The sequence below is a fragment of the Condylura cristata genome, unplaced genomic scaffold (genome assembly GCF_000260355.1).
Source record: "Condylura cristata isolate star-nosed mole 26May11 unplaced genomic scaffold, ConCri1.0 scaffold00017, whole genome shotgun sequence".
NCBI lineage: Eukaryota > Metazoa > Chordata > Mammalia > Eulipotyphla > Talpidae > Condylura > Condylura cristata.
In genome coordinates, this window is record NW_004567118.1 from 36,800,493 (window position 1) to 36,828,438 (window position 27,946).

Below are 27,946 nucleotides of genomic sequence, written 5' to 3' on the forward strand. Positions count from 1 at the left end.
CCAGGCAGACTTGAGGGAGCCCTTCTTTGGGCCACTCACTGGCGGTTGGCAAAAGGCCAGGCACTGCCATTTAATCTGAGTTCCAACACTCAGCCACACAATAGGTGTTTGATAGGCCTCTGGCTAGGAAGGAAGTTCCCTGACTTCTGAAAGGGCGTTTGGAGTCAAGGCCATGATTCAAGTACTGCATAAGCCACCCCCTGCTAGCTGTGTGCTCACCTCAGCCTCTCTGGGCCTCAGCTGAAACCTTACAACTCCTACTTCTCCTCACTGGCATTCTGAGACCCAACGAGGTCAGATGGTGTGGGAAAAGCACCTCCTGGTTAGAGCAGGGGCCTCACGAAAACTGGTTCCTTTTCTCTTGGACTTGTTCTGTTTGCCCACCCGCCAAAGCACCTCTCTATGTAACCGGCAATGAGAAGTGTTTTGCCCCAACTTCTGTGACCGGCCGCAAGGAAGAAAGATGAAAGGCAGAGAGGCTGAGCAAACAGTTTATTGCTCTTGGACAGCAGCTGAGACAGAGCCCAAGAGTAGGGTCCGCAGCTACTGCCACCCCTATAGGGGGGAAGGGTCTCTTACACAGATTTAAAACTCGAATTCCAAAGGGGTGACTCATCGCTATGTCCCTTGATGTAAGGCCCAGTTCGTTATCACCTTCATCTAGTCCCATCGAGGATGCAAGACCCCGTTAATTGGATGCAAGGCCCAATTTATTACTGCCTTATCACTTTTAGATGCAAGGCCTGATTTATTACTGCCCTTATCCAGTCCCTCAGAAAAATCCTGCATTTGGTCACTCCCAACATTTCCCACTTTTTCTTTAGTTATTAGGAAAAGGGACATGGTCTCTCCATGGCTGCTTCCTGCATGATTTAGGGACTGTCGTGGACTTCCTGCAAATGAATATAGGGGATTGTGGGGTGTAACAGGAGCTGATTTACTGTGACTTGGTTAGAGCCTGCACCCGTGCCATTAAAAAATGGACCATGCATGGGGCTATAAAAAATGGACCATGCATGGGGCTATATGACTGATGTCAAGGGGCCTAGTAGAGGGACTAGCCATGATAAGAGAGGTTGTTGCAGCATCCCAGAAGACATCTCTTTTGGTGTTGGATTCTCTGATGTTCTTGGCCAACTCGTGTAGCTTCGCCACATTTTGTTCCACCTGTCCCAAGCTGTTAACATAAAAACAGCATTCTTCATTTAAAAAAAGACATGTTCCACCCTTTTCAGCTGTCAGGAGGTCTAGGGCATGTCTATTCTGCAGCACAACCGAGGCCAGAGAGGAAATTTGTTTTTGCAAATCCTCCACAGCATCTGCAGCTAAGTCAAGTGGTACCTGGACCTCGTTTTTTAGTGCTTTAAAATCTCTCATTTCTAGTGCTAGACTGCTGGAGCTCACAGCAACTGTGGTGACAGAGGAAGCTAGGGCCAATCCTACCAATACAGGAATAAAGGCTGCCCTCTTTTTCCTATTGTGTAATTGCTGGGCCTCTTTCATCTCTCCTTCCGTGAGTAACGTGAAAGAGGGTATGACATAGGCTGGTGACCACGTGTCGGCCAAGCTGCAATTGGGCTGTGGGGCTAGCCATCCCTCAGCCCATACTACACGTACCTCTGTCCGGTTGCACGCCACTGGGGTGGAGTTTAAGGGGAGAAAGGAAGGGAAAGTGATTGGCCGGGAGAGTTTTAGATGCGAAGGGGCAGACACATTCTTTCTTCCTACTGCTGTAAAGGCATTAGACTGGAATGCAGCACAGAGAAAGCAAGAGTGATTAGTAATTATGTTAAGGTAGGAAAGCATATGTGCAGAGTCACTAGCTAAGGATGGCCATGTAGGCTGTGTTAATGCAGTTTTAACCTTTTGACTGTGTTGTCTGATGTGGTCATGAGTTGCCTGTATTGTTAATAGGGTTTTTGCTGTTTCATCCACCTCCCATACTTTTGTTATGGTCAAGACTGCGTCGGGGGTCTTATAAAATTGGTTATTATAGAAACCCATGCCTACTCCCTGATCACATAATGCCTTGTGGCATCAGTGATTTGGAGGATAAACTGTTCGATGGCATGATCATACCAAAAGGTGTTTTTCTTAAGGGTTGTTATGGAACCATAACCCTGATATTGAGCCCTTCTAACACACGACCACCATGGACACCCAAGGTAATTTGGATATCTATTTTGACAGGATTGATCCGTTTGGTCTATAAGGGAGCAGAGATAGGCTAATGTAGTCCAGCCTGCTGGGAGGTATTAAGTACCATCCCAGTGAAACAGAGGAGCCTGCCCACTCGATTGGTCCCAGAGTCCCTGCCCAACCAAATATGAGACTGTAGATCCCTGTGGGCTGGGTTTATGAATAGTTAGTCGGAAGTTCCAATAACCAGGAGTATCAGGAGAAATGGAGGATGAGTAAGTTAGGCCAGAAAAGAAAGCAGAATGTACAGGGTCAAAATCCATAAAGGTTCCTTGTAGGAATTCATATTCCACATGATATCTAAACAGGGTCCAATTCCGGAGATCGGGGTGCAACGTTGGAAGAACTGTTTTCAGGAACTGGGTCCAGAGGAGTTACTCGTCAGGAGAGACGAAGTATTGTGGGTCCAGTGGACATAACTGACCATGCATGTGTTGGTCCTGTAGAAAAAACTCGAGAGTTATGAATCCATTCTGATTTTCCTGCCACTGTCCCTAAATCCCTGCGGTAAAACAGTCCAAGTCAGTTGCTGTTTTAAACCTGTATCTGGGTCAGTCCAAGTAAAGGCAAAATAACCTTGTGAGGCCGGGTGTAGTGGGACTGTAAAAAAGGCATCCTGCAGGTCAATGACTGAGAAGAAGGTCATAGAAGGGGGAACAGATTCTATGATTTGGGAAGCATTAGGGACTAAGGGTGTCAACGGGATGGTGGCCTCATTTATAGCCTGCAGATCTTGTACTAAGCGATATTTTTCCATGACTTTCTTTACCGGCAATATGGGAGTGTTAAAGGGCCATGCAGCCGGTCGTAGGAGACCCCATTCTAACAGCTGCATAATGACCAGTTTTAAACCCCTCAGTTTATAGTCAGGGAGATAAAACTGAGGGATCTGGATAATTTGAGAGGGATCCTTTAGACGAACCTCATGCGGTTGGGTTGGAACTACCACCGGCTTAGAGACATCCCATATAACAAGAGAGGAATCTTTAGGAAGGGACAAGTTCCCTAAACTTGATATTACAGGACATAGAATACCCTCGCCTTGAGTGTTTTTAAGAGATCCCGTCTTAGCAAAGGAATGGGACATTCAGGCATAACCAGTAAGGAATGAGTAAAGTTAACATTTCCATAATTACAATTAAGAGGGGGAGTTAGGCATGGGGATCTAGGGACTCCTTCTACCCCCATAATAGACAGATGAGGAGCCGGTATGGTCAGCCCCTTCCATTCATTTAAAACAGGGAAGGTGGCTCCCCTATCAAGCAAGAATTGAATCGGGGTGCCAGCCACCATCACAGGGACCCGGGGCTCATCAATGCCCATGGGAACAACCGCCAAGCCTCCCTATTCCAATAGGGCTAAAAGTGCTGTATTCAGGGGAGCCCATTTATCGGAGGAAAAGATGGAAGGTAATTGAGGGGCCAGGTTGCTCGGCGTTGGGGTTTGTACCAACTTTGGACTTGTAGGTGTATTTTTAGGGCACTGAATTTTCCAATGTCCCAGTTGATCACACTGAGGACAGGGCCCTGGGGGGGGGGGTGATTAAACCGGTGGGGACATTGATTTTCTCGGTGGCTGGTATCACCACATCTAAAGCATGCCCCTCTGTGAGATTCCCTTTGGCTTTGAGAATAACTGCAGCCATTACCAGAGTACCCTGCTGCTGAACTCTTGACTCATCCCGAGTATTGAAAACCTTATAAGCTATGTCTAGTAATTCTTTAATGGGAGTTTGAGGTCCCATTTCTGTCTTGATTATTTTCCTTCTAGTATCTGGGTGAAACTGCATAATAAAGTGGGATGCTAATATGGCTTGTCCTGCCGGTTGTTCGGGATTGAGATGAGTGTATTTTCGTAGGCAGTGGGTAAGGCGACCCAGGAAGGGTGCCGGGTTTTCATCAGCTCCCTGAGAAATTTCTTTGAGCTTGTCATAATTCATGGTTTTCTGAGCCGTGGCATTAAAGCCTGCTATTAGATAGACGACATATATGTTTCTCCTAAGTCTACCTGGACTATCTCTTTGATATTCCCAGTTTGGGTCCTGATCTGGAACAGTCTCACCCCCTACCGGATGGTCCCAATCAAGGGCATGTTGGCGACCTGCATGTTCTTTGGCTGCCTGAAAGACCCGCTCTTTGACCTCTGACGGGAGGGTGGCTACTAGGATGACATTGATGTCCTGCCACGTTAGATCTAAGGATTGATGGAGAAAGTGAACTCCTGTGTGTATTGTATAGAGTCACCTAAAAAGGAGCCAAGCCGTTTTTCTAAGTTTGAGAGCTCTGAAAGTGGAAAAGGCGAATAGATCTTAATGGTGCCTTCCGGTCCTGCCACTTCGTGAAGTGGAAGGACCAGTTGGGGGGTCATGTGATCAGGTCCGACCTGCCAGTCCTGGGGATATGGTCCCCTTCCCATATGGGACTTCAGGCCGGTTGCTACTATCCTCTTTGTTGCTATCATGTCCTGTAATCGGGGAGTTCTGGGCCTTTTTTTCTTGAGTGAGATATGGTGGGGGTGGGTCAGATGCCAGAGTGGAGGGGAAAGGATAGTCTCCCTCCTCATCCATGGGAAGGGGGTGGGTTGGGTTTGAACAATGGGGACGGGAATAGCCGGTAATGCCCATTTTTGCCACTAATATATAGGAAGGATTGCAAAGCTTAAGAAGTGAAGGATGGGAACGGATATAAAAGAAAATCTGAAGATAAGGGGCCTCAGAGTGTCTGCCCATGCGATATTACAACATTTCTAGATTTTTTTTAAAAGATTTATTTATTCATACAGAACTGGGGTACAGGCCAGAGATGCGGAGGGTGAGAGGATTCACCAGGGACAGAGTGGGGAGCAGAACAGGCAGATCGATGAAGCACACTGCTGAAGGGAGCAGTGGGCGGGTCAGGAGAGGTCTGCCATGCCATGTGGATCTCCTCCGGGGCAGGCAGGGATCGAACTTATGCGGAAGTGGCTTAAGCTTCTTAGTGCAGTGCTTTAACCCGCTGCGCCACCAGGGAGGGCCCCATATCTAGATTTTTAAGAACTGATTAATCAAGTGTTCTTCCTTCTGGCCACTGGTGATCATTATCTAACTTGTACCGGGGCCATATCACATTACAGAAACAATTTTTTTCTTTTTTAGGCCATCTTGTTTAAAACCCAAAGTATCCCAATGACGGAGGATGCATTGGAGGGGGTTTAAGTTACCTGCCTTGGCTGAAGAGTTACCCATTAAGTGTAGAGAGAAGAGAGAAGGAAAAAAAACCGGCTTAAGAGCCAAGTGTGCCCTAGGAGGGACAAATTTAACAAGCTATGCCCTGGGAGGGACCAAAAAATAACATGCTGGGAGGGATGAGTACGCCCTAGGAGGGACCACACTGAGAGAAAGGAGAAAAAAAAGAAGGGGAGTCAAGGGTGTTCTTGAGCCAAAATCGGGGTGACTTACCCTAACCTCATTCCTGTGATGTAATCACGTGATATTTTTGGCACCACAGAGGTGATACCAAGAGGAGGAAAACACCAAGATCAACAGAAAGATTGTAACAAAAAGGGAGGCCAGGAGGCCTTAGGGATCAGGGTGCATTCAAATTGACTGTTCCCGCCTGACTCCTCGCGGAATCCAAAGATTCCCTTGGCATAGAAGCACGTGTATAAGCCCCACGCCTGGTTGGCCAAGCCTAGAGCTATCGGCCAAGTCTCCACTAAGCTGTTCAGGTCTCAAGGCTAAGGATGCAGTCCCATTCAAGCCCGAGCCGGTGCGCTAGGACTGGTGTAAGAGCTGTTGATTCACTCACATCCACACGCACATTTCCAAGAGAAGGAAAGAGAGGAGAAAAGAAGCATGCCAGGCCACAGAAAAGGTTCAGAGGACGGCTCTACTCAGCCGTCCTGGGTTTCGGCACCAATTTGTTTTGCCCCAACTTCTGTGACCAGCCGCAAGGAAGAAAGACGCAAGGAAGAAAGACGAAAGGCAGAGAGGCTGAGCAAACAGTTTATTGCTCTTGGGCAGCAGCTGAGACAGCCCAAGAGTAGGGTCCGCAGCTACTGCCACCCCTATAGGGGGGAAGGGTCTCTTATACAGATTTAAAACTCCAATTCCAAAGGGATGACTCATCGCTACGTCCCTTGATGTAAGGCCCAGTTCGTTATCACCTTCATCTAGTCCCATCGAGGATGCAAGACCCCGTTAATTGGATGCAAGGCCCAATTTATTACCGCCTTATCACCTTTGGATGCAAGGCCTGATTTATTACTGCCCTTATCCAGTCCCTCAGTAAATCTCCTCATTTGGTCACTCACTCCCAACAAGAAGCAGTTAGAAAAAAGGTTTGGGTGACCACCTCCTCTCTCCCCACTCCAAGGCATCCAGAAGGTAAAGGCACCGTCAGTGGAGGAGACTCTGGGTCTGCTCACGGTCTGTCTGCGTGAGGCTTCTCTGTGCCTTTGGTGCTGTTGTCTCTGTTCATCCCTGTTGGAAAGACCTGCCTTCCAGGCCCATGCCCCACTTCTGTCTTCCTTTGGAAGGAGCTTCCAGAGGGGACTAAAACCCCAAGCCCTCTGTCCCCGCCCTCCCACGCTGCCCATCTGAGCAGTCCCCCACCCTGCTCCAGCACTGACCCAGAACCACCCGGTACATGTCAACTCACACTCCAGACACCCAGGCTTGGCCTGGCGGGGGCACACGCCAGTGACGAGATAAGACAGATACAACTGGTTCATTAATACTAACCATTTTAATTTAAATTAATAGCATTTTCTGGAAGACAAATGCAGTTGATAGAAAATATAAAAACTTTTACTGTACAAACTTTACATCACATTCAAAAAAGCAAGTGTGTGCCTTGTGGCTACAGAAGACGCCGGATTTGTACACAGATGGAAATCCTGGCTGAGCAAGCTCCTAGTCCACTTCACATTTATGCCTCTGCACAGCCCCCGATCCCACCGGCACAGCCCACGCAGGCTCACAGGGCATGCCCCTCCCTTCTGTGATCACAAGAAACCCCTCGAGGGAGCAGAGGGACCCAGGGCCCCACAAGCATCTTGGGTTTGGTGATACCAGAGGTCAACGAATAACCTAGAGTTGGAGGGAAACTTGGGCTGTGGCTCTGGAGTTAAAGGCAGCAGGGACATAGAGGGCTTTAGAGGTTGGGGCTGTCAGGAGCCAAAGCCTGGGCTCTATTCTCAGAGGTGAGGGGGTCTCTGCAGCCCCCAGAGTGCTCATCAAGGAGCCCCCCCCCCAGCCTTCCACATCCACTTCACAGTTGGCCATGGGGGCTAAATTCACAGTATCTGCCGTCCTTCATGTGTTTCCAAGGCAGCCGGGGAGAGCACACGCAAGGGCATGCTTGCCCCCTACCCTCAATTCACAGTCACTTAAATAGAGGGAGCAGGGGACCATGTGGGGACACTTTCCCCAGGGGTCTCTCTCCAGTGGCAGGCGGTGCAGAGACCCAGAGCCTTAGAGAATGGGCTGTCTCCCAGGCCCTCAGCTCCACCCTCAAGGCCCTCAGCACGAACACAGGACACCACCGGTGCCCAAGGAAACCTGAACTCACCAGGAGTGACATTCATGGGAAACAAAACGCGGGTGATTTTCTGTGGGCTGTTAGTAGCCTGGGCTGGGCAGGGTTGAGTTCCCCTTGCTTGGCTGCTGTCCAACCCCCCCAGGCTCACCGGCGTGTCCATGGAAACATGGATACAAACTGTGACCTCTGAGAAGGGGCGAGTGGGGTGCAGGATCCCGACTTAGCTTAACCAGAGGAGGTGGTCACACACCAGACGGCTTTGGCTGGGGGAGGTCACGAAGAGGGGGTGACTGGAACGGTCTCCCAGCAGAGCCCCACAGAGCTGGCCCACTGGTCGCAGCTCCTCAGGCTTCCTCCCCACATCCTGACCAGGTAGGGGCAGGTCTCACAGGAAGCCAGGCGGCTGGCATCCCGCACAGCTGTCCTCTGGGACAGGGTTGTCTAAAGGGGCCCTGGGAGAGGACGGCAGCCTCACAGCCGGAGGCACTGGCCCGTTTTCGATGATGCTCTGACTACACTCAGGAGGCTCCTCGGGTGGGGAACTTTGCTGGGGGTCGCCTGCACCCCTCCCCAGCCCCTACCTTAGCTCAAAGCACAGCCACTGGGCTGAGTGTGAACCCACCCTCATCCCCACTCGGCACTTCTTTCCTCCCAGTTCTAGAGCCCAATATGATGTCCACTTGCGGATTTCTGTGGCATCTGGCACTTTTCTCTTTAAGTGGCAGCTTCTGCACAGGCCGGGTGCTCACACACACGCCTGGCCCAAACCCAGCCCCTCCTCCAGTTCCAGGGGACACAGAAGAGCTTGGGAAGGCTCTGAAGATCGGAGGGCCTGCTCGGTAGACCTAAATGAAAAGGTTGGGGGCATGTGGCTCCCATCTTCGCTCATGTCTCCAACCTGGGCAGTGGAGGCCTTGCAAAGGGGGAGCGGAGAAGGTGGACACTTCTGGAACCTCTGCCCACTGATGGTGGGCTCCGACGGGCAGGTCACCCTGGGACTGGGAAGGTGGGGAGCTCAGAGACCCAGAGTCCCTACTTCTCCCTCCCTTAACTTCCTTGATCTCATCAAGCCTTCAAGGTATAAGCAGCAGCTGGGCCTTAGTCCTGGGGCCAAATGTCAGGGCCTTGGATGTGTCTGAAAAACCAAGGTTCCATCTCCTTGGTGCCTTCCTGGGGGTTTCATGAAACAATTTCTATACAAGTAGTGGGAAGTCAGGTGAGGATTCTGTCTCCACCTTCCTTGTTGGCTGGTTTATGGGGTTCAGAGGTGAACCAAAGCTCTCTGGGAACCCAAGCCCCCCTAATCCAACTCAGGTCCTAGCTGGGTTTTCTCCACCAGAGGAGGAAGGCAAGTGTCCTTTGACAGAACATAGGAGATCTCCACTGATGGGTTTTAGGGCCAAAGCAGGGGCCGGGCCAGGCCAGGCTCGAGGTCCTCCTGGCTGATGTGAGAACAGCCACATCACGATGCTTTTCTTCCTTCTGGCCCAGCGTGGGCCTCACCACCTGCAGGGTCCGCTGAGGGGGAGGGGGACGGCCACTTCACCATCCCGCTCGACATGACTGCTTTTATTATTACCTATTGTAAAACATCAAGTTCACTCCGCAGACACATACATGTAAACATTCTCTGTCTTTGGGGACGGAAGGTTGGTTGTGGTGACATTTTAAGAAACAGCAGGCACGGCTCGAGCTCCCAGACCCACGTTTTCATGGGATAGTCTGAATTTAGGTCTTTTATTCCTGGTTTGTAGCGCTTAGGATCGTGGCTGAAGTTTCAAAGTGTTTTCTTTGTCTTGGTGGTGGTTTGGGTACTTTAGAAATACATTTACGAAAGAAATCAGCAGAAAAACCACATGGCCGGTTACATCTTTGGGTTACTGGACTCCAGGACGCCCAAGCCAAACCTTTCAAACCGGGGTACAACTTTGCTGCTGCTAATGCTGCAAAGAGGAACAAAGATATGGATTATAGCCCTGCTGGTCCTGGTCAGATGAGGGTGCCACTAGGGAGGGCCAGTTCCAGCAGCTGGCAGAGGGCCCTGCCCCACCGAGAAGCGGGAATGACTGCAGGGCACTGGCCTTGTACAGCTGCTCTTGGTCACGGGTGGCCGTGGGAAGCGCCTGGCCATACTCCCCGCCCGCAGGGCAGTGGCTTCCTGATCTCAACCCCCAGCACCTGGCTTGCTTGTGACTGCTGCGGGCTCATCAGGCTTGCTTTCTCCCAGCAGCCGAGGAAAGCTCTGGCCCCGAGCACAATTGGGGACGATACTTGTCCCCCACTACAGAGCATGACATCACAGCCCCTGTAGGAAATGGCCCTCAATCATGGGGGGTATCAGGGCCATCTGAGAAGCTGGGTGATGTGGATTCAGAGCCTGCTTCCAGAGACCCCGACTCAGGTCTTGGGGGTTCGGGAATCTATGCTGGATGAGAGGTGTTGCTGGGTGTGGCCTGTCAGCCACACCTTGTCCAGTACTTGGGATCTAGCACTTTCTGTTTGTACCGGGCAGGAGTAAAGGGGGTAACTTTCAGGAGGAGAGGACAGAAATTTTGTTTTCATTAGTGTGTTTGGAGACAGGCCGCACTGCCCCACTGGCTTTAAGAAAGCTTCCAGAGTGAGCCTCTGAGGACACTGCCCTTCCTGGCTGGTCATCTCTCATGGCAGCATGACTGTGGTGTCCACCCCCAGCCCAACAGCAGGAGACTGTCCCTGGGCAGCTCTGAAATCATTCCACTCCTTCGTTGGAGAAGAACCCCCTAAAGGTTAACCATCAAGCAAAACCCCACCCTGTAGTGCAGACACCCCAGTGTGCTCAGATTGGTGGGGTAACTTTCACCAAGGTGTTAGTAGGGAGATGGGACCACCCAAACAAACACAAGAGACCCCCACAGAAGAAGAACTAGAGAGGAAGGAGTCCCATCCGGGAAGGCAGTTCAGAGGTCTGTTAGGAGGGCCATCCAGGGAGGGTGGTCGCTGAGGCCCACGGAGGCCGCGCAGAGAGCCAGTTTTAAAAGAAACAAAGCAAAAGAAGTCTCAGGAGAGAAGACCGGAGCAGCAGAGATCATGTCCCCTGGGTTAGTGCCCGAGCCTCAGTTTGCGTCTGAGCAGAGGTCACAGCGCTGGTTGTCGATTAGGAGGGAGGAAGCCCCCGGCGCATGCAAGGCAGCCAGGCCTACAACCTACGGAGGAGAGGACAGGGGAGAGAGCAGTGTCAGAACCCCAGCGGGGCGGGGCGGGCGGAGGAGGGGACTCTCCTTCCTTAGGAGAAAGGAAGCCCCGCCTCCAGGCTAGAGGGGCGCCTCCAGGCTAGAGGGGCGGCAGGGTCTGCTCAGATGAGGGCCGAGCAGAGAGAGTCACTCCCCAGCTCCCCCAGGACACAGTCCCAGGGTGGCATACAGAGGCTGGCACAGGCCCGCTGCCCCTCCTCACTGACTGTCAGCCTTGACTTACAGAGTTCACTACAGCTGCTCTTTTCCCTTCTGTAGCTCTGGCCAAGGGAGACCACGGGGCCCGGGAAAGAGACCCGGCCTCTGTCCCGCAGGGAGACTGGCCTCTGTTGCCATGGTGTGTGGTCAGAGGCTCTGCCACACGCCTGGGCCTTCCCTCAGCCCAGTGAGAGGCCTGCAAGCCGGCGTGGCCCTGATACTGACCACTTCAGCTGTAAGAACGTGCCTTTGGTTTCTGGGGCTACAACACACAAAGATGGGGAAGTGGGGTGCAGAGACAGGACAGAAGCAGGAGGTGCAGAGCGATAACCGCAAACAGGCAGAGAATGAAGGGGTCACAGAAGACACACTATTCCTCCAGAACTGGACAGGAGTTCTTAAAGTCGGGGTGACCGTAACGTCCTTTCCCGTAGTAGCGGCTCCGCCAGCGACTGGGAGTGCCAGGTGTGGGCAGGGCGCAGTCCCGCCGGTGAGATGGCGTCGGGCAGGTGAAGAGGGGTCGCAGGAACCAGATGGCAGGGAGAGGGGGAGATGACAGACAGGCCAGCGCATCCGCCACCCCCCCAAAAGAAAGCAACAAGGCCAATGGAAAAGAAAAGAGAAAATGAGAATTAGAGGCTGCGCACATACAAATGAAGATCATGAAAAGGAAGCTTCGTCGCAGCCCTATTCAGGCACGCTGGTGCTCCCGCCTGGGAGGGCACCCCTGGTGCTCTGGGCAGGAGCCAATGTGCAACTCAGCTTCCCACATGAAATGAGAAGATGGGGTGACAGGGTCTTCGGGAACCCAGAATCTTTCCTGAATGTGAGCACCCACCTAGCACAGCCTGGTCTTGTGGGGATGAGAAAACCAGGGCCTGGTGCTAACACGAGGAGCCCAAGCTCTGTAAACCAGATCCTTGAACTTCCTGCAAATCTAGGAGAACCCCAGACCTCAGTCTCTGCCAGGAGAGTTCCTGCTCCAAACCTAGCTCCAAGAACCCCTTCTGGGGACCCTTCCTCAGGGTCCCTGCAAGGAGGCCACCTGTGCAGCCCCAGAGGTATGCCTTTCACAGCACCCCACATAAGCATCCCCTCATCTGCCTGACTGTAAACTCCACGTTGGGAGGGGCGGGCCTGGGCCTTTCTGCCTCCCCAGGTGACAGCGATACTTGGGAATGGCTGGGCAAAAAGCCTCTAACTATGCCCATCTTAGGAGAACAGTTCTGAATCTAACAGTGCATTACAAATTCAGCCTTCCCCAACCCCCAGCTGTCATTCCTCCAGACTGTCTCTGCCACTGGGCTAAACCAGTGAAGTCTACCTTCAGCAACTTCTCCTATATTATCCTCTGCCTGGGCAATGGGTGCGGGGCCTCCCCTCCCCTACAGCCTGAAGCCAGTTTGTTTGTTTGCAAGGCAAGGGCTGGCAAACCACATGTAAGCCAAATTTGACCACCAAAAGACTGGCCATTTTTAAGAGCTGTACCCTTGTTTCCTCCCAAAAAAAAAAAAACACTCCAAGAACACGGGAGAGAGACCATATGACCCACAAATCTAAAATAGTTCCAATCTGACTCTTTCTAGACTAGGAGGTGGCTGTCACCACCACCCCTGGACAGTAAGAATGGCTTTTACATTTCTAAAGAGTTGGGGGAAAATCAGAACTTATGAAGCCTATGGGAGCAGAGCCAGCCCGCTGGTTTACGGCTAGTCAGCAGCTGTCCCTGTGTCAAAGCGCAGAGCTGAGTGGTGGAGGCACACACAGCACACAGTGGGTATCTTGGCTTCACCCTGCTGCTGGGCCTGCTGCAGAACCCAGTGATGGTGGCAGTACCAACAGCTGGTGGCCAGCAATGCCTGAAACACCTCCCCTTGGTCTTAAGTTGGCCCAGCCCCAATCTTGGCAAAAACCCTCTTTTTAAAGCTGTGTAAATTGAGACACAGAATAAGGAAGGGTTTCCCCAGATTTCCAAAGAGGGCTCAAGGCAGGGTAGAGGTCTGTTTTTTGGCACAGAGGGGTCAGAGGGGCAAAGAAAGAAGGAACAGGACAAAAGTAGGGAGCTGAAGTTGTCTCCCTGCCCAGTGGAGACCATCCCTGCTCCAAAGGGTGCAAAGGATTGTGTGATTAAACGGATCAAAGCACCACACAACTGGTGATGTTCCAATGACAGGTGGCTCATTTGGGGTTAGAAAGCTCTGTGTTGAGTCTGCGCCATTTTAAGTAACAGCTACTGGGTTTAGTAACGTTCTGATCCAGGTGGTGCTGGCTCTGGCCCCACCCTAAGCAGAATTTCTAGTCTGGGAATAGTTTGAGCCCAGTACAGAACTAATGACCATGGGCCATGAAGGAATCTCTGAAATAAACATGGTAAATGAAACCCTCGTCTCACTTGGGCAAGGAACTAGTTACCTTGGGTCATCTGCTTTGTGTATCCCTCAGATTAAAGTTTTGGGTGGAAACAGCTGGTGGAGCCCACTGAGATGCCTGGCAGGTAGGGCTCCCTGATGGGGTACTTACTCCGCAGACTTCCAAAAGTGCCCAGGGTGGGAGAGTCGCCGGTTCAGCTTGGGCAGTTTCTCCAGCATGTCCATCAGCAAGGTGAAGCTAGGCCTCTCCTGCAGGTCGAAAGCCCAGCAGGCAGACAGGATCTCCTGTAAGTAGAGCTGGCATTAGTGGGCATGACAGCTGGCTGGAAGCAGGGAAGGCACTGTTAGGGCACTGTGCACAGGGTCCCTCCAGTGTTCTCAAGGAGCCCCTGAATCCCCTGCTGGCATCAGATGACTGGGGTAGAGCAGAGAAATAAGTGACATTCAGAAGAACTCACAAGCTTCCAGTTAAAAAGGAGATAGATGACCTTGGCCGTTCTTTCCTAGAAGGCCAACACAATGAGGAACAACAATGAAGCCCAGGGATTTCATTAACAGGTAATAAGAAGTAGATCAGAAATGAAGTCACTGATTTTTTTATAATGGAAAGCAATTTGTTGACAGGTGAAATGTAACAAGAGTTTGAGCCTTGGCCTGAAGGCTCAAGGAAGCTGGCAGCGACGGCAGGACGAATCCCGGCTGGTGGTTGAGAGTGAAAGGAACAGATATCCCACTTGCCTTTCCTCCCCAGTAAAACCATCTAACATTGGCATTCTGTTGCCTATTCTTAGGATCCATTTATATGGAGAGCTGGCAGACCTTTGTGCTTTTGCTTCAGAATAAGGTGTGAGAAAATAGGCCTGCACACACCACCAGGTAGAAAGCACTCATGGGAGAGGACAGAAAGTACACATCCACTTAGACTCAGAAGCTCGAGTTCTTGTTATGAAACACGACTAGACTTCATGGGGCTGTTCACCATGTCAGGAAAACAAGAGAGCAAAGATAAACCAACTATAGCACCAACTGGAGGAAACTGTGTGTGTGTGTGTGTGTGTGCACGAGTGCGCTTATAGAATCAATTCTATCAAACAAAACCAGGGTACAATAGAAATCCACAAATAAGCAATAATATATAGTCATATAACTTCTGAAACATCATTAGGTACAAATACTAGAAGATAAAATCAAGGAAATTCCCCAAACTGTGGGCCCAATTGAAAGGATTGAAAATATGCTATGGTAATGGCACATGGGTGATTTGGTGATGGGAAACCCAAGGGGATTGCAACTGAGATGGAAAATGCACAAAAATATGTAAAAATAAACTATTATAAAATTTTCAAAAAGAAAATATGAATAAAGGTAAAAGACACAGAGGCTCACTCACAAATCTGTCAAATGGGAATTTCTACAAGAGAAAAAAAATGTTAAGAAGAGGAAGCTATCAAAAACATGAAAGAAAAATTTCCAGCCACTTTTAAGGAACAGAAATCTTCCACTGAAAAGGCTCAATAAAGAGACCTCACTACAAAAAGAAAAAAAAAAAAAACCTACCCTCAGATATATTTTCACTGTAACATGGATAAAGAGAAGATTCTAGGTATTTCCAAAAAAAAAATAAAACAGGGTTTATGCAAAAATTTGAAATTATACCAACGCCATGCTTCTAAAAAATGCACTGGGCACTTGGTAGACAGCATTTTTAATCTTTATGGTCTGAGGAACAATTATTATGAATCCAGAATTTACTCCTAGTTGAGGACAATATAAAGTTTTTTTTTTTTAGGCATGCAAGGATTCAAATTCTCCTATGCATCTGCTAGGAGGCTGTTGCTTTAAATTTCACTCTCAATTTGCTGGAGTGCAAAATGGGAAATAAATGTGAAGATGAGACACAGGGGTTGGATAACTGATCCAGGAATGAATAAAAAAACAAAACAGTGGGCCCTCCCTGGTGGTGCAGCGGGTTAAAGCACAGCACTAGGAAGCTTAAGCTACTTCTGCATGAGTTCAATCCCCGCCTGCCCCGGAGGAGATCCACATGGCGTGGCAGACCTCTCCTGGCCCGCCCGCTGCTCCCCTCAGCAGTGTACTTCGTCGATCTGCCTGTTCTGCTCCCCTCTCTGTCTCTGGTGAAGCCTCTCACCCTCCACATCTCTGGCCTGTACCACAGTTCTATATGAATAAATAAATCTTTAAAAAAAAACAAAATAGAAGAATGACAACTCTGCAGCAGGCCCAAGATTCTATTCATTGAGATGGTAAGAAATCAGTTGGCTCCAAAAAGAATGGAACAGATTCTATCAATAAACAGAATATAGAAGGAGCAACAAGACCTCAGGAAAATGGAAATGGTGTTTGTTTCTTTTTTCAACAACAAAAAAGAAAGGCAATTAGAAACTACAGGAGAATCCTAAAACTGTACAAGAAAGCTGGACCCATAAGAAAAAAACATAATCCAGTGAACTAGTATCTCATCAGCAGCAAATGGCAACTATAATCTATTATACAGTACATACTATTTATTGTATTCCCACATTTAGCACCAAGCTACATGTATAATATAGGAGATTTAATTAACCATGACAAAAGGAAATCAACCTTAACAATTAAAGAGAAAGATGATGAAAGCTGAGCAGGGAAAGGTGTGGGGAGGGGAGAGGAGGAGAAGAGGAAAAGTTGATAGGACAAGAAGTTGGGTTTTTGAAGGGTCCTTTCTTCAAAGGTATGCTGATTTTCATTAAGAACCTGGCCTTCTGACACCTTTCTGTGCATAACAACTGTTTCTGTCTCATCAGATAAAGCAGCACAGGATGGTAAACATTCAGCAGTAGGGCTGAAGGGACACAGAGAGGTGCACTTCCTGTTTTTGATATGATTCAAAATTTTTGTTTCCCTTTGGCCAATACCCATCCCACCTTCCAACAGTAACATGTTAAAAAGTAAAAAAAACTGAACAGGAAAACAACTCTGCTGAATCAGAAGCTGCACGCTAGACCATTTTCTATTTGCCCCAACTTCCCCTCTTCCTAGTAGTCCTAAATCTATTCTTAAAAGGCTTCCAAAGGCCATAACTGCACTTAAGAAATTCCAATTAGTTCAGGACTCTGAGGAGCTTTATATAAAGTCAAGAGGGTGGGGCCTCCCTGGTGGCACAGGGATTAAAGTCTCAGCACGATCAAGTCACTGCAGAACGAGCTCAACCCCTGGCCAAGGAGGTGACCCACATGATGCGGCAGACCTCTGCTGTTTTGCCTGCTGCTCCCTTCAGCAGTGTATTTTTGTCATTCCGCCTGTCCTGCTCCCCACTCTGTCTCTGGTGAATCCTCTTACCCCTGTACCTTTGGCATGTACCCAGTTCATGTATGAATAAATAAATAAGTCTTTTAAAAAAAGTGAACAGTGGGGTGATCAAGGACATGGTCTTGAAGATGCAGCAAAGGGGCCTGCCTGGCACACACCTGCAACTCAGGTGAATTACCGCAGGGCAGCCATGTCATTTGCCCTGTCCCACCCTCCAGGAGCAGGTGGTTACTCACGGTGACTTCCTTCCCCAGGCTGGCGGAGGCCAGAACACGCTTCATTCCCTCTCCACTTCCAATCTGCCAGATCAAAGCCTCTGCAGCTTGGTTCTTAAAGGGCCAATCTCTTGCTTGCAGCTCATACCAAACAGTCCTGTGGAGGAAGACCCATCACACGACCTGAGATCCTGGATTGCTCCCAGCTCATGCTCAGGGGCCCCTGAAGCTGCATTGCCAGGAGCCCAGCCAAAGCATCCTTCCTGCAGCCTAAACCACAGCCAGGTTCCAGGAGATGCTGTGATGGCATCCTGGTGGCTCCACTGGGACCCCGTACTCCCCTCTTGCAGCTGGGCTTCTGCTTCCTAATGACAAAGTCTGGAGCAGCGAGGCTCTAAAGAGAGCGTTCCAGATCATTCTGAGTGGAAGATGAACATCAGCTCCCTACTTTCTTGCTTCAAGTTCCTGGTACCAATGCTAAACCCAGTAGGCCTGATGCCTGTGTCCAGGGCTGTTTGGCAGCAACAGAAGAACCAAGTCCAGTGCCTGGCACATGTGGTGCTCAGGAAAAGCAGGAAAATCGTAGTGATTAGGTGAAGGTGAGGGTAGGAAAAGAAGAACCCAAGGGGGAAGACACTGAGCCGTTACAGAGCAGCTGCAGAGGCAAGGCCTTCCTCAGCCTCTCCCCGGGCCTTCACCTTTCCTCTCTGTTAGGCCCACAGAGCCCACGCGGGGGCCACTCTCCAGACAGTGACAGAGCAGCTGCCTGGGGCAAGTGGAGCCAGGCATCCTGCGGCGTAAACTACACATCAGACTTAGAAACTCTGCAGGATAAACCGGCTCATTAGTTGTGCTGACATGCTGAGGTGTAATTTTTCAGATACACTGAATCAAATATTAAAATTGATTTTATGCATTTTTTCTTTTTAATGTGGCAAAGAGTAAGCTTTACAGAGTTGGTTCACATTAGATTTCCGTATTTTGATTTTTCCTTTGGTCAGTTTTGGAGGCTGGCTGGCAGGACACCCATTCTCCCAGAGGGACAGTTCTCTTAGCCTGGGTGATTGACCTCAGGGGCAGTGAGTGGGTGAGGCTGACACCCTAAGTTAGGCATTTTATACAATGAACTAAAGTAGCTCTCATGAAACAACTCTTTCCCCATTTTACATGTGGGGAAAGAAAAGGTCAGGCAGCAAAGCCAGGACTCAAAGCCTGCCTGCTCCAGTGGCCAGCAGAGCCCTCTCTTCTGGCCACTTTGTCCCAGCAGGAGGGACGGCGGTCCAGGGGTGGGGGAGCTGCTTACCCAAACGCATAGACGTCAGCAGCCTTGGAGAACGGTAGCTGATCCTCGTCCTTCCCGGGGGTCATCTCACGCACGATCTCAGGGGCCAGGTAGCACAGCCAGTCATGGGACAGCTTCAGCTGATTCTCACGCCTGCAGGGCAAGAAGCCAGCAAGGGCACAGGCCTTTCAGCAGGAGGCCGCCTGGCACACATCTGCCCCGGGGAACGCACATGCCACCCACCACCAAAGTGTGGCCCAGGAAGGCAGAATGTGGATCCTGCACTTGCATTCCTTGGGGGATGCTGCCAAGGAGGACCACCAGGCTTCCTAGGAGAGGAAGCCAAGGCTAGGTAAGGGCAAGGAGTTGCACTTGAAGGTGCCTGACTCCCCTGTCTCCCTGCAGGAAACCACATTTACCTGCGGGTCTCACCACTCAGCCTGGGGCTGCCATTCTTCCTCCTGGGGAACCCCGGGGGGGATGTGAACCCTGGTCACCTGCCCAAGTCAGTGAGCAGACAGGACAGATGTGAACAAGGGGACCCAGGCTCCCTGGGGATCTGCCAGGCAGCAAGAGCTGACAGACCTCGTGGCACTCAAGGCTGATTCTGGACCAGAACCAAAGCAAATCTGGGCTTTCCTGCAGGGGGGCTGCCCTTCAGTGGGACGTCGAGGCCCACCCAGCACCACCTAGGCCTCCCCGTTCTGTCCAGACACCCAAGGCCAACTCACCGTCCCTCTCGGACCACACCCGACATCCCGAACAGGCCAAAGTCTGTGATGACCACTTTGCCGTTGTCATAGAAGACATTCTTGGATTTAAGGTCTTTGTGCACGATGCCCTTGGCATGTAGATAACCCATGCCCTGGAAGACAGGGAGTCTCATGTCAGGGTGTGACACTGTATTTATAGGAAATGACGTTTGGTCATTCAGATGACCAAAACATATTTCTTGTACCTCTCTGGATTTCACCTACAGTTTTGTTGCAGTTCCCCAAAAATCTGGAGACAAGTGTTGAGACTATTAAAGGTGTCTTTTGCTAAGTTAACTTTCGGAAAACACTTAAGAACAGGGGCAAGTTGTTAGGGAAACCAGCAATGGAAACCGTCAGTCTCACTTCCGAGAATGAGTTCAATAACCAGTGGCCAAGAAGTTAATCCATCATGCCTATGTGACGAAGTCTCCAGAAACACCCCACAGGAGAGTCTGTGCCCCCAGTGGGGGCCAGTGTGTTTCCACATGCCACCTTGCCAAACCCCAAGCTCAGTAAGGACAGAACCTCCTTTGTTCCAAGAACCTCTGCTTCCTTTCACCCTTTTATTTTATTTTTTTAAAGATTTATTTATTTATGCATACAGAACTGGGGTACAGGCCAGAGGCTCAGGGGTGGCAAGAGGCTTCACCAGAGACAGAGTGGGGAGCAGAACAGGCAGATCGACGAAGTACACTGCTGAGGGGAGCAGTGGGCGGGTCAGGAGAGGTCTGCCACGCTATGTGGTCACCTCCGGGGCAGGCGGGAATCGAACTCATGTGGAAGTGGCTTTAGCTTCTTAGTGCAGTGCTTTAACCCGCTGCACCACCAGGGAGGCCCCGGCTGATAATTTATTTCCTTTAGTATCCTTCATAGCAAGTTAGTGATCTAGTGAGCAAAGGGGTTTCCTGAGTTCTGTGTGTCCATTGTCCTGAAAATCTCCGATTCTTGCCAGTTAGTCTGAAGCAAGCACAAATAATCATCCAGGCTGCAGTCTGAGAAGATTATGGGAACCTCCACTCTGGATTGCAAGCACAGGTATCTGCCTGGGTCTTATAACCAGTGTCTGAATTGGGGGCGAACTGAGATGGAACCCTGAACCTGAGTGGTCTGATGCTCTCTCCAGGGAGCAGAATGGAGTTGAAATCTCAGCTATCCTGTGGGGGCCTGAGAATTGCCTATTGGTGTGAAGAGGACTCCCCACACACCTGCCTGGGAAGTTGGTCTCAGGACACCAGCACCACAGCAGGGGAAGGAAATGAATGACGATGATTAACTTCTACCAAGGTGCTCAGCGGGATGCCCACCCAGACCCCCTGATTCAGTTTTCACTCTCCTGGGCTATACACCATGGTCTTCAGCCTACTGGAAACCAAGCCACAGAGAGGGAAGTCACTTGCCCCAGGTCACATGCATTTAAGGTCAGCAATGATCTGACCCCAGGTCAGCAGGATGTCCTGCTTCACATCCACTTGATGTTTGGAGAAGGAGGATGTATGCAGAGATGAAGGGCAGGGAGTACAGAAACTGAGGTGATCCCACAGAGGAGCTGGGATCTCTATCAGGCATTTGCAAGACAGGCCTCGAGTGGTCCCAATATCTATGTAGCAGCGTGAAACCGAGATCAGTTTACTCTTAGACTCTGAAATCGCACAAAACGTGTCTAACTCCCCTTAGAATGCTTGTTTTCATGGAGTCAGCCCCCAGCTTAGCCCTAAACCCACCCCTACTTGGCACCCCAGGATCTGGCTGCTGGTGGGCCTTGCTGGCTCAAGGGGCAGAGTGGAGGGGGGGCGAGCTTGCATCTTAGAAGACAGGCATGATGGGGGTGGAGTCTCGCGTCTCAGCTTGGAAGCTGGGAGGCTGCTGCTGCCTGGGCCAAATGCTGGCAGTGGGAGGCAGCAAGGTGATGCTCGATAAGGAGGCCAGAAACCCACAACCTTGCAACCTCGCAGGAGTAACTGCTAGTCAGCTGCAAGTCAGACAGCCAGAATGTGGAAACAAAATTATTTGGAAACCCTGCCCCTACCCCGCCATACACCCGTCAAGTTCTATCTAACCAGTCAAACTCTACCAAGCCCATAACTTCCTCACTCAAGTTTCTTTTTACTTTCTTCTTCTGCTCCCATAAAAACAAGCTTAGCCCCACATCAGTGACCGATATGACCTCCCTTCCGTCTCTGTAGACTCACAAGAAGCTCTTTATCCCCCCTCAAAGTCTGTGCATAGTTTTGGATTATTTTGCCCACATGCAGTGGGCAAAGCCTTTGCTCAGCGACAGGAATCCTGGACCAAGGCTGAAATCTGGGGTCTGAGTTCCATCTCAGGAGCCAACGGTGCCTAAGACTACATCTTGGATCACAAAGGTGTCGACGGCTCAGCGACAGAGAAGTCATTGTGCCTCTCATTTTTAAAACAGGTGCCGTGGCCCTCCCTGGTGGCGCAGCGGGTTAAAGCACAGCACTAAGAAGCTTAAGCCACTTCCGCATGAGTTCAATTCCCGCCTGCCCCAGAGGTGACCACATGGCGTGGCAGACCTCTCCTGACCCGCCCACTGCTCCCCTCAGCAGTGTACTTCGTCGATCTGCCTGTTCTGCTCCCCACTCTGTCTCACCCTCTGCATCTCTGGCCTGTACCCCAGTTCTGTATGAATAAATAAATAAATCTAAAAACAAAAACAAAACAACAACAAAAAAAACACAGGTGCCATGGCCTCCAAGGCCAGTTTAAGAGGCAAAACGGAAAGCACCCAGATCTGGAACACAAACCCTTCTCCCGCCCTAGGGTCTCAGTGTTTCCAGTGTCACCCTCAAAATTCCTCTAGTCAAAGATCAGGCCTGTCATGATCCCCAGCGGACAAAGGCAGGGGAGGGGGCAGTTTTTCAGCAGGAAGAAACCAAACAGGTCAGCACGAGGTAGCTTTCAACTCCACAGCCCTGAAAAGCTCCTTGCTCACGACGCAGCCAGTTACCAGCCAGACACTGCGCTCCTACCAGCGCCCCAGGCTCTAATAATAAGGAGAGAAAACAGTGTGGAGGAAGAGACCAAGGGGACCAGGGCCATTAAGTTTGGGGGAGACATGAAGTAGGTGCCCCGACGCCCCTCTGCCTTCTCCGAACTGAATGCTGACTGCCGGGGGCCTCGTGTTCAGCGCCTTAGCTTAGCTAGATGGAAGAGACACGTGAAGTCTTGGTTTGTCACTGAGGTTTTTATCTGCTTCCTAAAAACACCACAAAATGGACAAAGGAGGGAAGGGGAACACAAAAAAGGACAGGATGTGGGAGACGAGGAAGGAGAACAACGAAAAAGGGGTGAAGACTTGGTGGGTGGCGGCAAGAGAAAGTTTTTCAACAGACACAAAAAATGAGAAAAGCAGCAGCCTGGCCGGCAGCATTCTGGCTTTTTGTTTGGCCCGTCTGTGGCGCGCTGAACGCACCCAGCAAACTCCTATTTAATTACTTTAGGAAAGGGGAGAGGAAAACGACTGCCTGAGTCTGATCTAGAGAAACTCAGCCTGGGAAACTGAAGGCAGAACGGTGCTCGCACGGCCCTCCCTGGTGGCGCAGAGGGCTACGTCTCAGCTCCATCAAGAAGCCATCTGCAGCCACTGCAGCACGAGTCCCATCCCCAGCCCCGGAGGTGACCACATGGCCCGGCAGACCTCTCCCGACCCGCCCGCTGCTCCCCTCAGCAGTGTATTTCTGCTTCCCACTCTGTTTCTGGTGAATCCTCTCACCCCCAGCACTTCTGGCCTATACCCCAGTTCTTGTATGCGTGAATAAATAAATCTTTAAAAGAAAGAAAGGCTGCCTTCATGCCCCAGGAGGGGAGTCCCTTTCATCCCTACTCCCCATCAGTTCTAACAGCCTCTCACCTAACACCCACAGGCCCAAACCTGCCCCAGGCCCCAGCATTTTCTCCTGCACCTGTCCAAGTAGGGTGATTAAGCTGTTACCCCATTTTACAGGAGAGGAAGCCCTCCCAATGATCTGCCCAACGATGGCAGTGTACCAGGATTCAAACTCCACCTGTGGCTTTAAGCCTTGCCACGGGCCTCACTCATTTCATTCACACTGGCTCAGTGTTCAGCTCCCAGTGGACAAGACAGGACAGAGGGCAAAAAAAAAGAGACCCTGGGGTGCCCTGGCTAGAGGCAGAGACAGAGCAGTCACACCACCCCGACACAGGCTGACAGAGCAAGATCACCACTTCACCTTGATGATCTCCTGAGCGATCTGCCTGGTCTTGTTGATGTCCAGAGATATCTTGGGGTCCCTCACGAACGAGTGCAACGTCCGCCCCTTGCAGAAGCTGTGGAGAGTGGTGGGATCAGGCAGGGGTCTGGGGCCAGTGCAGCCCACGCCTGCCCTTGTGGAGCTAGAGAGGTTCTGTCCCATCAGCCTCTGAAGGGCTGTCTCCATCCCCTGGATCACAGGGGCCCCAGAACCCTAGTTGCTACCAAGCCCAGGTCTCATTCCTTCGAGCGCAGGCCCTAAGTGCACACATGCTGTCCCCCGAGGCCCAGGCCTGCCCTCCCTGGAAAAGAGTTCGGGCAACTTGGGGCTACCCGCCTTCAGTGGGACAAGGCAGGACTAGGCCCACTCACTCTGGCAGGAGGAACTTGGTATGGTCAGGCAACTTCGAGGCTCCAGAGCTCCTCGTGATCACTCCTGATCACAGGACCTTGTGACAGTGGAGGACTGTACAAGGAGGCAGAAGGGCAGGGGAGGTCGTCAAGGGTGTTGGAGGGAGACTGTTTAAGGAGCGTGAGGTTTGGAGCCTCAAACTGCACTGGCTCCTGACACCAGCGTGAAGACAGGAGAGAGAGAATGTTGACCCATTCCTAATTCAGGGAGGCGGGGACTTAAATTCTGAGGGGCGGTGTGGGGGGGCCAGGGGGTGGGGAGCTGGTTCTTTGTCTCCTAGGAGGTAAGATTCCTGGCGCCTTAGGGACTTCGAGACTGGGCCAGGGTCTGGAATATGGGCTTCTGGGTTCCCTCACCATGCCCCAGTTTCCTCAGTATATTGTAAAACATGTTAAATCTCTGTTTTGTGAATGTTTGCTACTTTTTGTATCTCCTTTGAAAAGACCCAAACCTCTTATGGAAGGTCTGGGTGGGTGAGAGGAGACAGGGCGGCGGGGGGACAGAGTTTGGGGCCGGGGTCCCAGAGGTCCAGCTGAAGCACCCACAGCAACTCTCCCTGAAGCTTCAGAAGGCTGGGCTGTGGCCGCAAGCCTGTCCCCTTGGTGTGGCAACCTGGGGACCTGGTGGGTGGTTCTCTCTCACAAAGGGAGAAAACGGAGGTTAATTTTTACTTAGTAAACTCCGTCTGAAAAGAAAGGTTTTTCAAAGTACAAGTTCTGGTGATAGGGAACATCATCAGAACACCAACAGGGGCTCTTGGCTAATGGCACCGAGGAGGTCATTACTTTCTTCTTGACCCTTCTATGTCAACCCCTACCTTTCCTCAGTTACCTCACACTGTACTTTTTGATTTCAAAAGCAAATGCCCAAGAGCTTTTCCATCTCGTGGATGACAGCGTTGCGGTTTCACACCCCCCAGGTTTCTGGGTGAGTTGACGCTAGCACACGGAGCAGGGAGAGAAAACCCAATACATTGGGGCCAAAACGACCACGCGTCCCTGAATGTCACACACACCCCCTGACAGAAGCTCACGTTCACTGGGACAGCGTGGGTTAAATTAAGGGGAAGCCAGGGGCTGGCTGAAGAGGGAACCCAGGGCGCAGGGTGTGAGGCTTTCCTGACACCCCCCCACTTCCAGGGAGGCCACGCTGACAGCCTCAAGTCAGTTGTGAGTGAGCATTTGCACCACAGGAACTGAAGGGCACTGCCACGGGACCCTAGAGCGGGTTGTCAAGCCCTTGTCGGCCACTAAGGGTCCCTTTGCTGGGAACCCCGCAGACCTTGGATGCTCCCTGGAGCCCACGGTGATGCAAAGGGATACATATTTTAGAATGCCAGCACATGGAAACATCTTTATTCTAATGCGAGGAATGATAAGGCACCATTTCTGGTAGCCACCTTTTGGGATGGGCGCCAGCCCGGCTGAGGGAAGAACACTGGTTTTACTCTCTCCTTTTCTACAACACTTGCATTTCCCCACAGAGGTCTCACTGATTTTTTCAATCTCAAGGTGCTACGTGAGGGGGAAACGGTTGTCTTCTTTCTGCCTCTCTACATTAAAACGGGCAGTGCCTCCAGGGGGCCCACACCACAGACAGAGGTAGCACCCCCCGCCCCGACGAGGGCCGGGGCCCAGCTCACCTGGTGATGATGGCCAGGTGGGGGGGGTTCATGCAGGCGCCCATGAAGAGCACCACGTTCTCGTGCCGTGTCTGCCGGTAGTTCATCACCTCTTTCTTGAACAGCTTCAGGTGGTCCTGGTTGTGGCCGTCCATCTCCAGCAGGCGGATGGCCACCTCACCATGCCAGCGGCCACGGTGCACGCGACCCCAGCGGCCCTGCCCGATGGGCTCGCCCAGCTCCACCTGCTCAAAGGGGATGTCCCACTCCTGCAGGTACACGCTGGTCTGGCTGGCCTTGCGGGAGATGGGACCCCGCCAGGGCCGGCGGGAGCTCGGCAAGTCGTCAACCTCGTCCTCGTCGTCTTCTACCTCCGACTTGCCAGCCTCCGGCTCCTCGGCCTGGAAGGACAGGGGGAAGGAGTGGAGAAGAGCAGGGATCTGGGCTCAGCCAACTTTTCTTCCCTCCCCTGGCCTTCAAGCAGACAAGGGAGGAGAAAGGCACAGAGTCAGGAGGCCACGTCCCAGCTCTGCCCTGGCTTGCGGTCACTTAGTGCCATGGCGCCTCCGTGTTCTCAGCCACAACACATGCGTGTGGCCCAGCTTTCATCCTCACTGTTCTTCCCTGCCTGGCTCACCTGCTGCAGCAGGCACTGGGAGCCAGGGCCCAGGGCTCACAAACACCCCAGACCCCAACGTGGTTTATGAAGGCAGGAGATGGACAAAAGGCAGGCACCAGGCATGGCTCATTGCTTCTTTTTTGAACACTCACCTCCACTTCATGATCCTCCAACACGTCTGCTTGTGTCTGGTCATCAAGCCTAAGAGTAAACAGTTTGTCAAGGAGACGCTGAGGATGGGCCACACGCCTGGAGCCTTACTCTGACCTGCCTGGCTGTGAGAAAGGCAGCTGGGATGCTGCAGAAACAGCAGGGCCAGGCCTGCCACTGCCCTCTGCTGCCCTTGGCCTTCTCCAGGCCATCCTGAGTGGGCAGGAGAGGAGTGGGCAGTAACCACCAAGGCCCTTCATAGCCGATGCCAGTATGGGGTTCTGTGCCCACACACAGTACTCGGAACCCCAGGGCCTCATGTTTGAGAACTGGCTATGTCACTTCTAGCTGTGTGACCTTAGGTAATGTCTTAGCCTTTCTGGGCCACTGTGTTCTCTGGACACTGAGGATGACAGCTCCCTCATTGGCCTGAGGATGGGAGCACAGCACCGAGCAGGGTCTCCTCAGAGAAAGAGCTCCTTGGGCAGGAGCTGATTTTAAGACAGTCTATAACTCTGAATGCCATTTGCCCGCCCACCCTGGGGCACAAGCTCCCTCTGGGTTCACATGCAGGCCCACCCAATGCGGCTGCACTGGCAGGAGGCAAATACACCCTCTGGCTGGGCCAGCGGGTGAATTAGTTCATGACGTTCCCAGCTGGCTCCCCAAACACATGGCGGAGTCCAGAGATGGGAGCCGGAAACGCAAAGGTGGCATGGTGGGTGCTCAGGCCTACGTGCCCAGCTTTCAGGGTACCCACGGAGGAGGGGGACACGGCACTGTGATGCTTACCGGGTACTGTCTGCCGCATCGGGGGCTGCCTGCTGAAATGCCGAAATGTCTGGCGGGAATAAAAGGCAAGATGCAAAGGGTGAGGCCAGCTTCACACTCCCTCACGGACGGACGCAGAGCTCGCAAACCCAGCCACGCAGGAAGCGCCCTCCACGCCCCCCCCCCCGGCCCCATAGTCCTCCCAGGACTGCACGTGTGTCCTCTCTCCAGGCCTCCTCCACTGGGGCCAGCGTGCACTCTCCCTAAACTCAGTGCCGTCGTGGCCGGTCCAGCATTTGGTTGGGCTCGTCCCCAAAGGGGCTTCTCAGTTAACACCATCCCTCTGTGGGCAAACTGCTCCAACACCAGCAAGCAAACTGGGCTAATGGTCACCGGACAAGGGACACCACGGTTCGCAGGTGGAGTAGGTGCAGACTCCTGCACTCAGGCCCGCAGGCTGCAGACAGGGGCTGCCAGGCGCCCGGCTCAGCTGCCGGGGATTCTGGAAGCGGCCAGGGCCCTGCCCCCACGCTTTTGGGTTTGGGTCAGTGGTGGAGACCTCAGTGCAGAGGAAGAAATTCACAGTCTGCACACCAGAGCATCTGGGGCTGACCCTGGGGAGCATGAGGTTTTCCCAGGTTGAGCACCGGAAGTCCCACATCTGGGGACCCCAGACTGACAGTCGCTCCAGCGTGGAACCCACATGTGACAGGGGAGGCCCTCCAAAGCTGCTTCTGCTGCTGGGCTCTTTCTGACCCCTGCACCCCTTCTCATTGAACTCAGGGAGGTTGCCAGCGCCACACTCTCTCTCCTGTTTCAGCAAAAGGAGAGAGAGACTGCAGGTGGCAGTGGCTAAAGCTATCCTCCCAGGACAAAGCCTGCCCCACTCAGCCCCCGGCACCCTGCCTCGGGGTGTTCTCCATGATGGCACTGAAGTCACCTGAACCGAGAGCTGCCACATCTCGGACCTCACAGACTCGGAGACGCTGAGGAACTGTGGGCTTCGCGTCAGGGAAAGGCACACGTGCACCCTGTGTGCCATCTCTGCAGAGGGTAGGCACTGCCTGCC

General features: G+C 51.9%; 1 protein-coding gene across 6 annotated transcripts in view; it reads right to left on the bottom strand.

Annotated features, from left to right (window-relative positions):
* Window positions 1-6,927: 6,927 nt before the first annotated feature.
* The window catches only part of KSR1 (kinase suppressor of ras 1), a 146,243-nt gene continuing 125,224 nt past the window's right edge, over window positions 6,928-27,946 (bottom strand). For 2 of the 6 annotated variants that reach the window (XM_012726453.1, XM_012726452.1), the window contains 9 exons: window positions 26,899-26,947; window positions 26,109-26,157; window positions 25,359-25,738; window positions 23,285-23,381; window positions 19,050-19,183; window positions 18,340-18,471; window positions 17,058-17,193; window positions 13,667-13,800; window positions 6,928-9,661 (listed from right to left, as the gene is read on the bottom strand). In XM_012726453.1, coding sequence (XP_012581907.1) covers window positions 9,583-9,661; window positions 13,667-13,800; window positions 17,058-17,193; window positions 18,340-18,471; window positions 19,050-19,183; window positions 23,285-23,381; window positions 25,359-25,738; window positions 26,109-26,157; window positions 26,899-26,947 — 1,190 coding nt within the window. In that variant the 3' untranslated portion in view covers window positions 6,928-9,582. Of the gene's footprint in view, window positions 10,901-11,340; window positions 11,599-13,662; window positions 13,801-17,057; window positions 17,194-18,339; window positions 18,472-19,049; window positions 19,184-23,284; window positions 23,382-25,358; window positions 25,739-26,108; window positions 26,158-26,898; window positions 26,948-27,946 lie in introns of those variants that run through there. The other 4 variants (XM_012726451.1, XM_012726456.1, XM_012726454.1 and 1 more) reach the window with 3 other exon arrangements.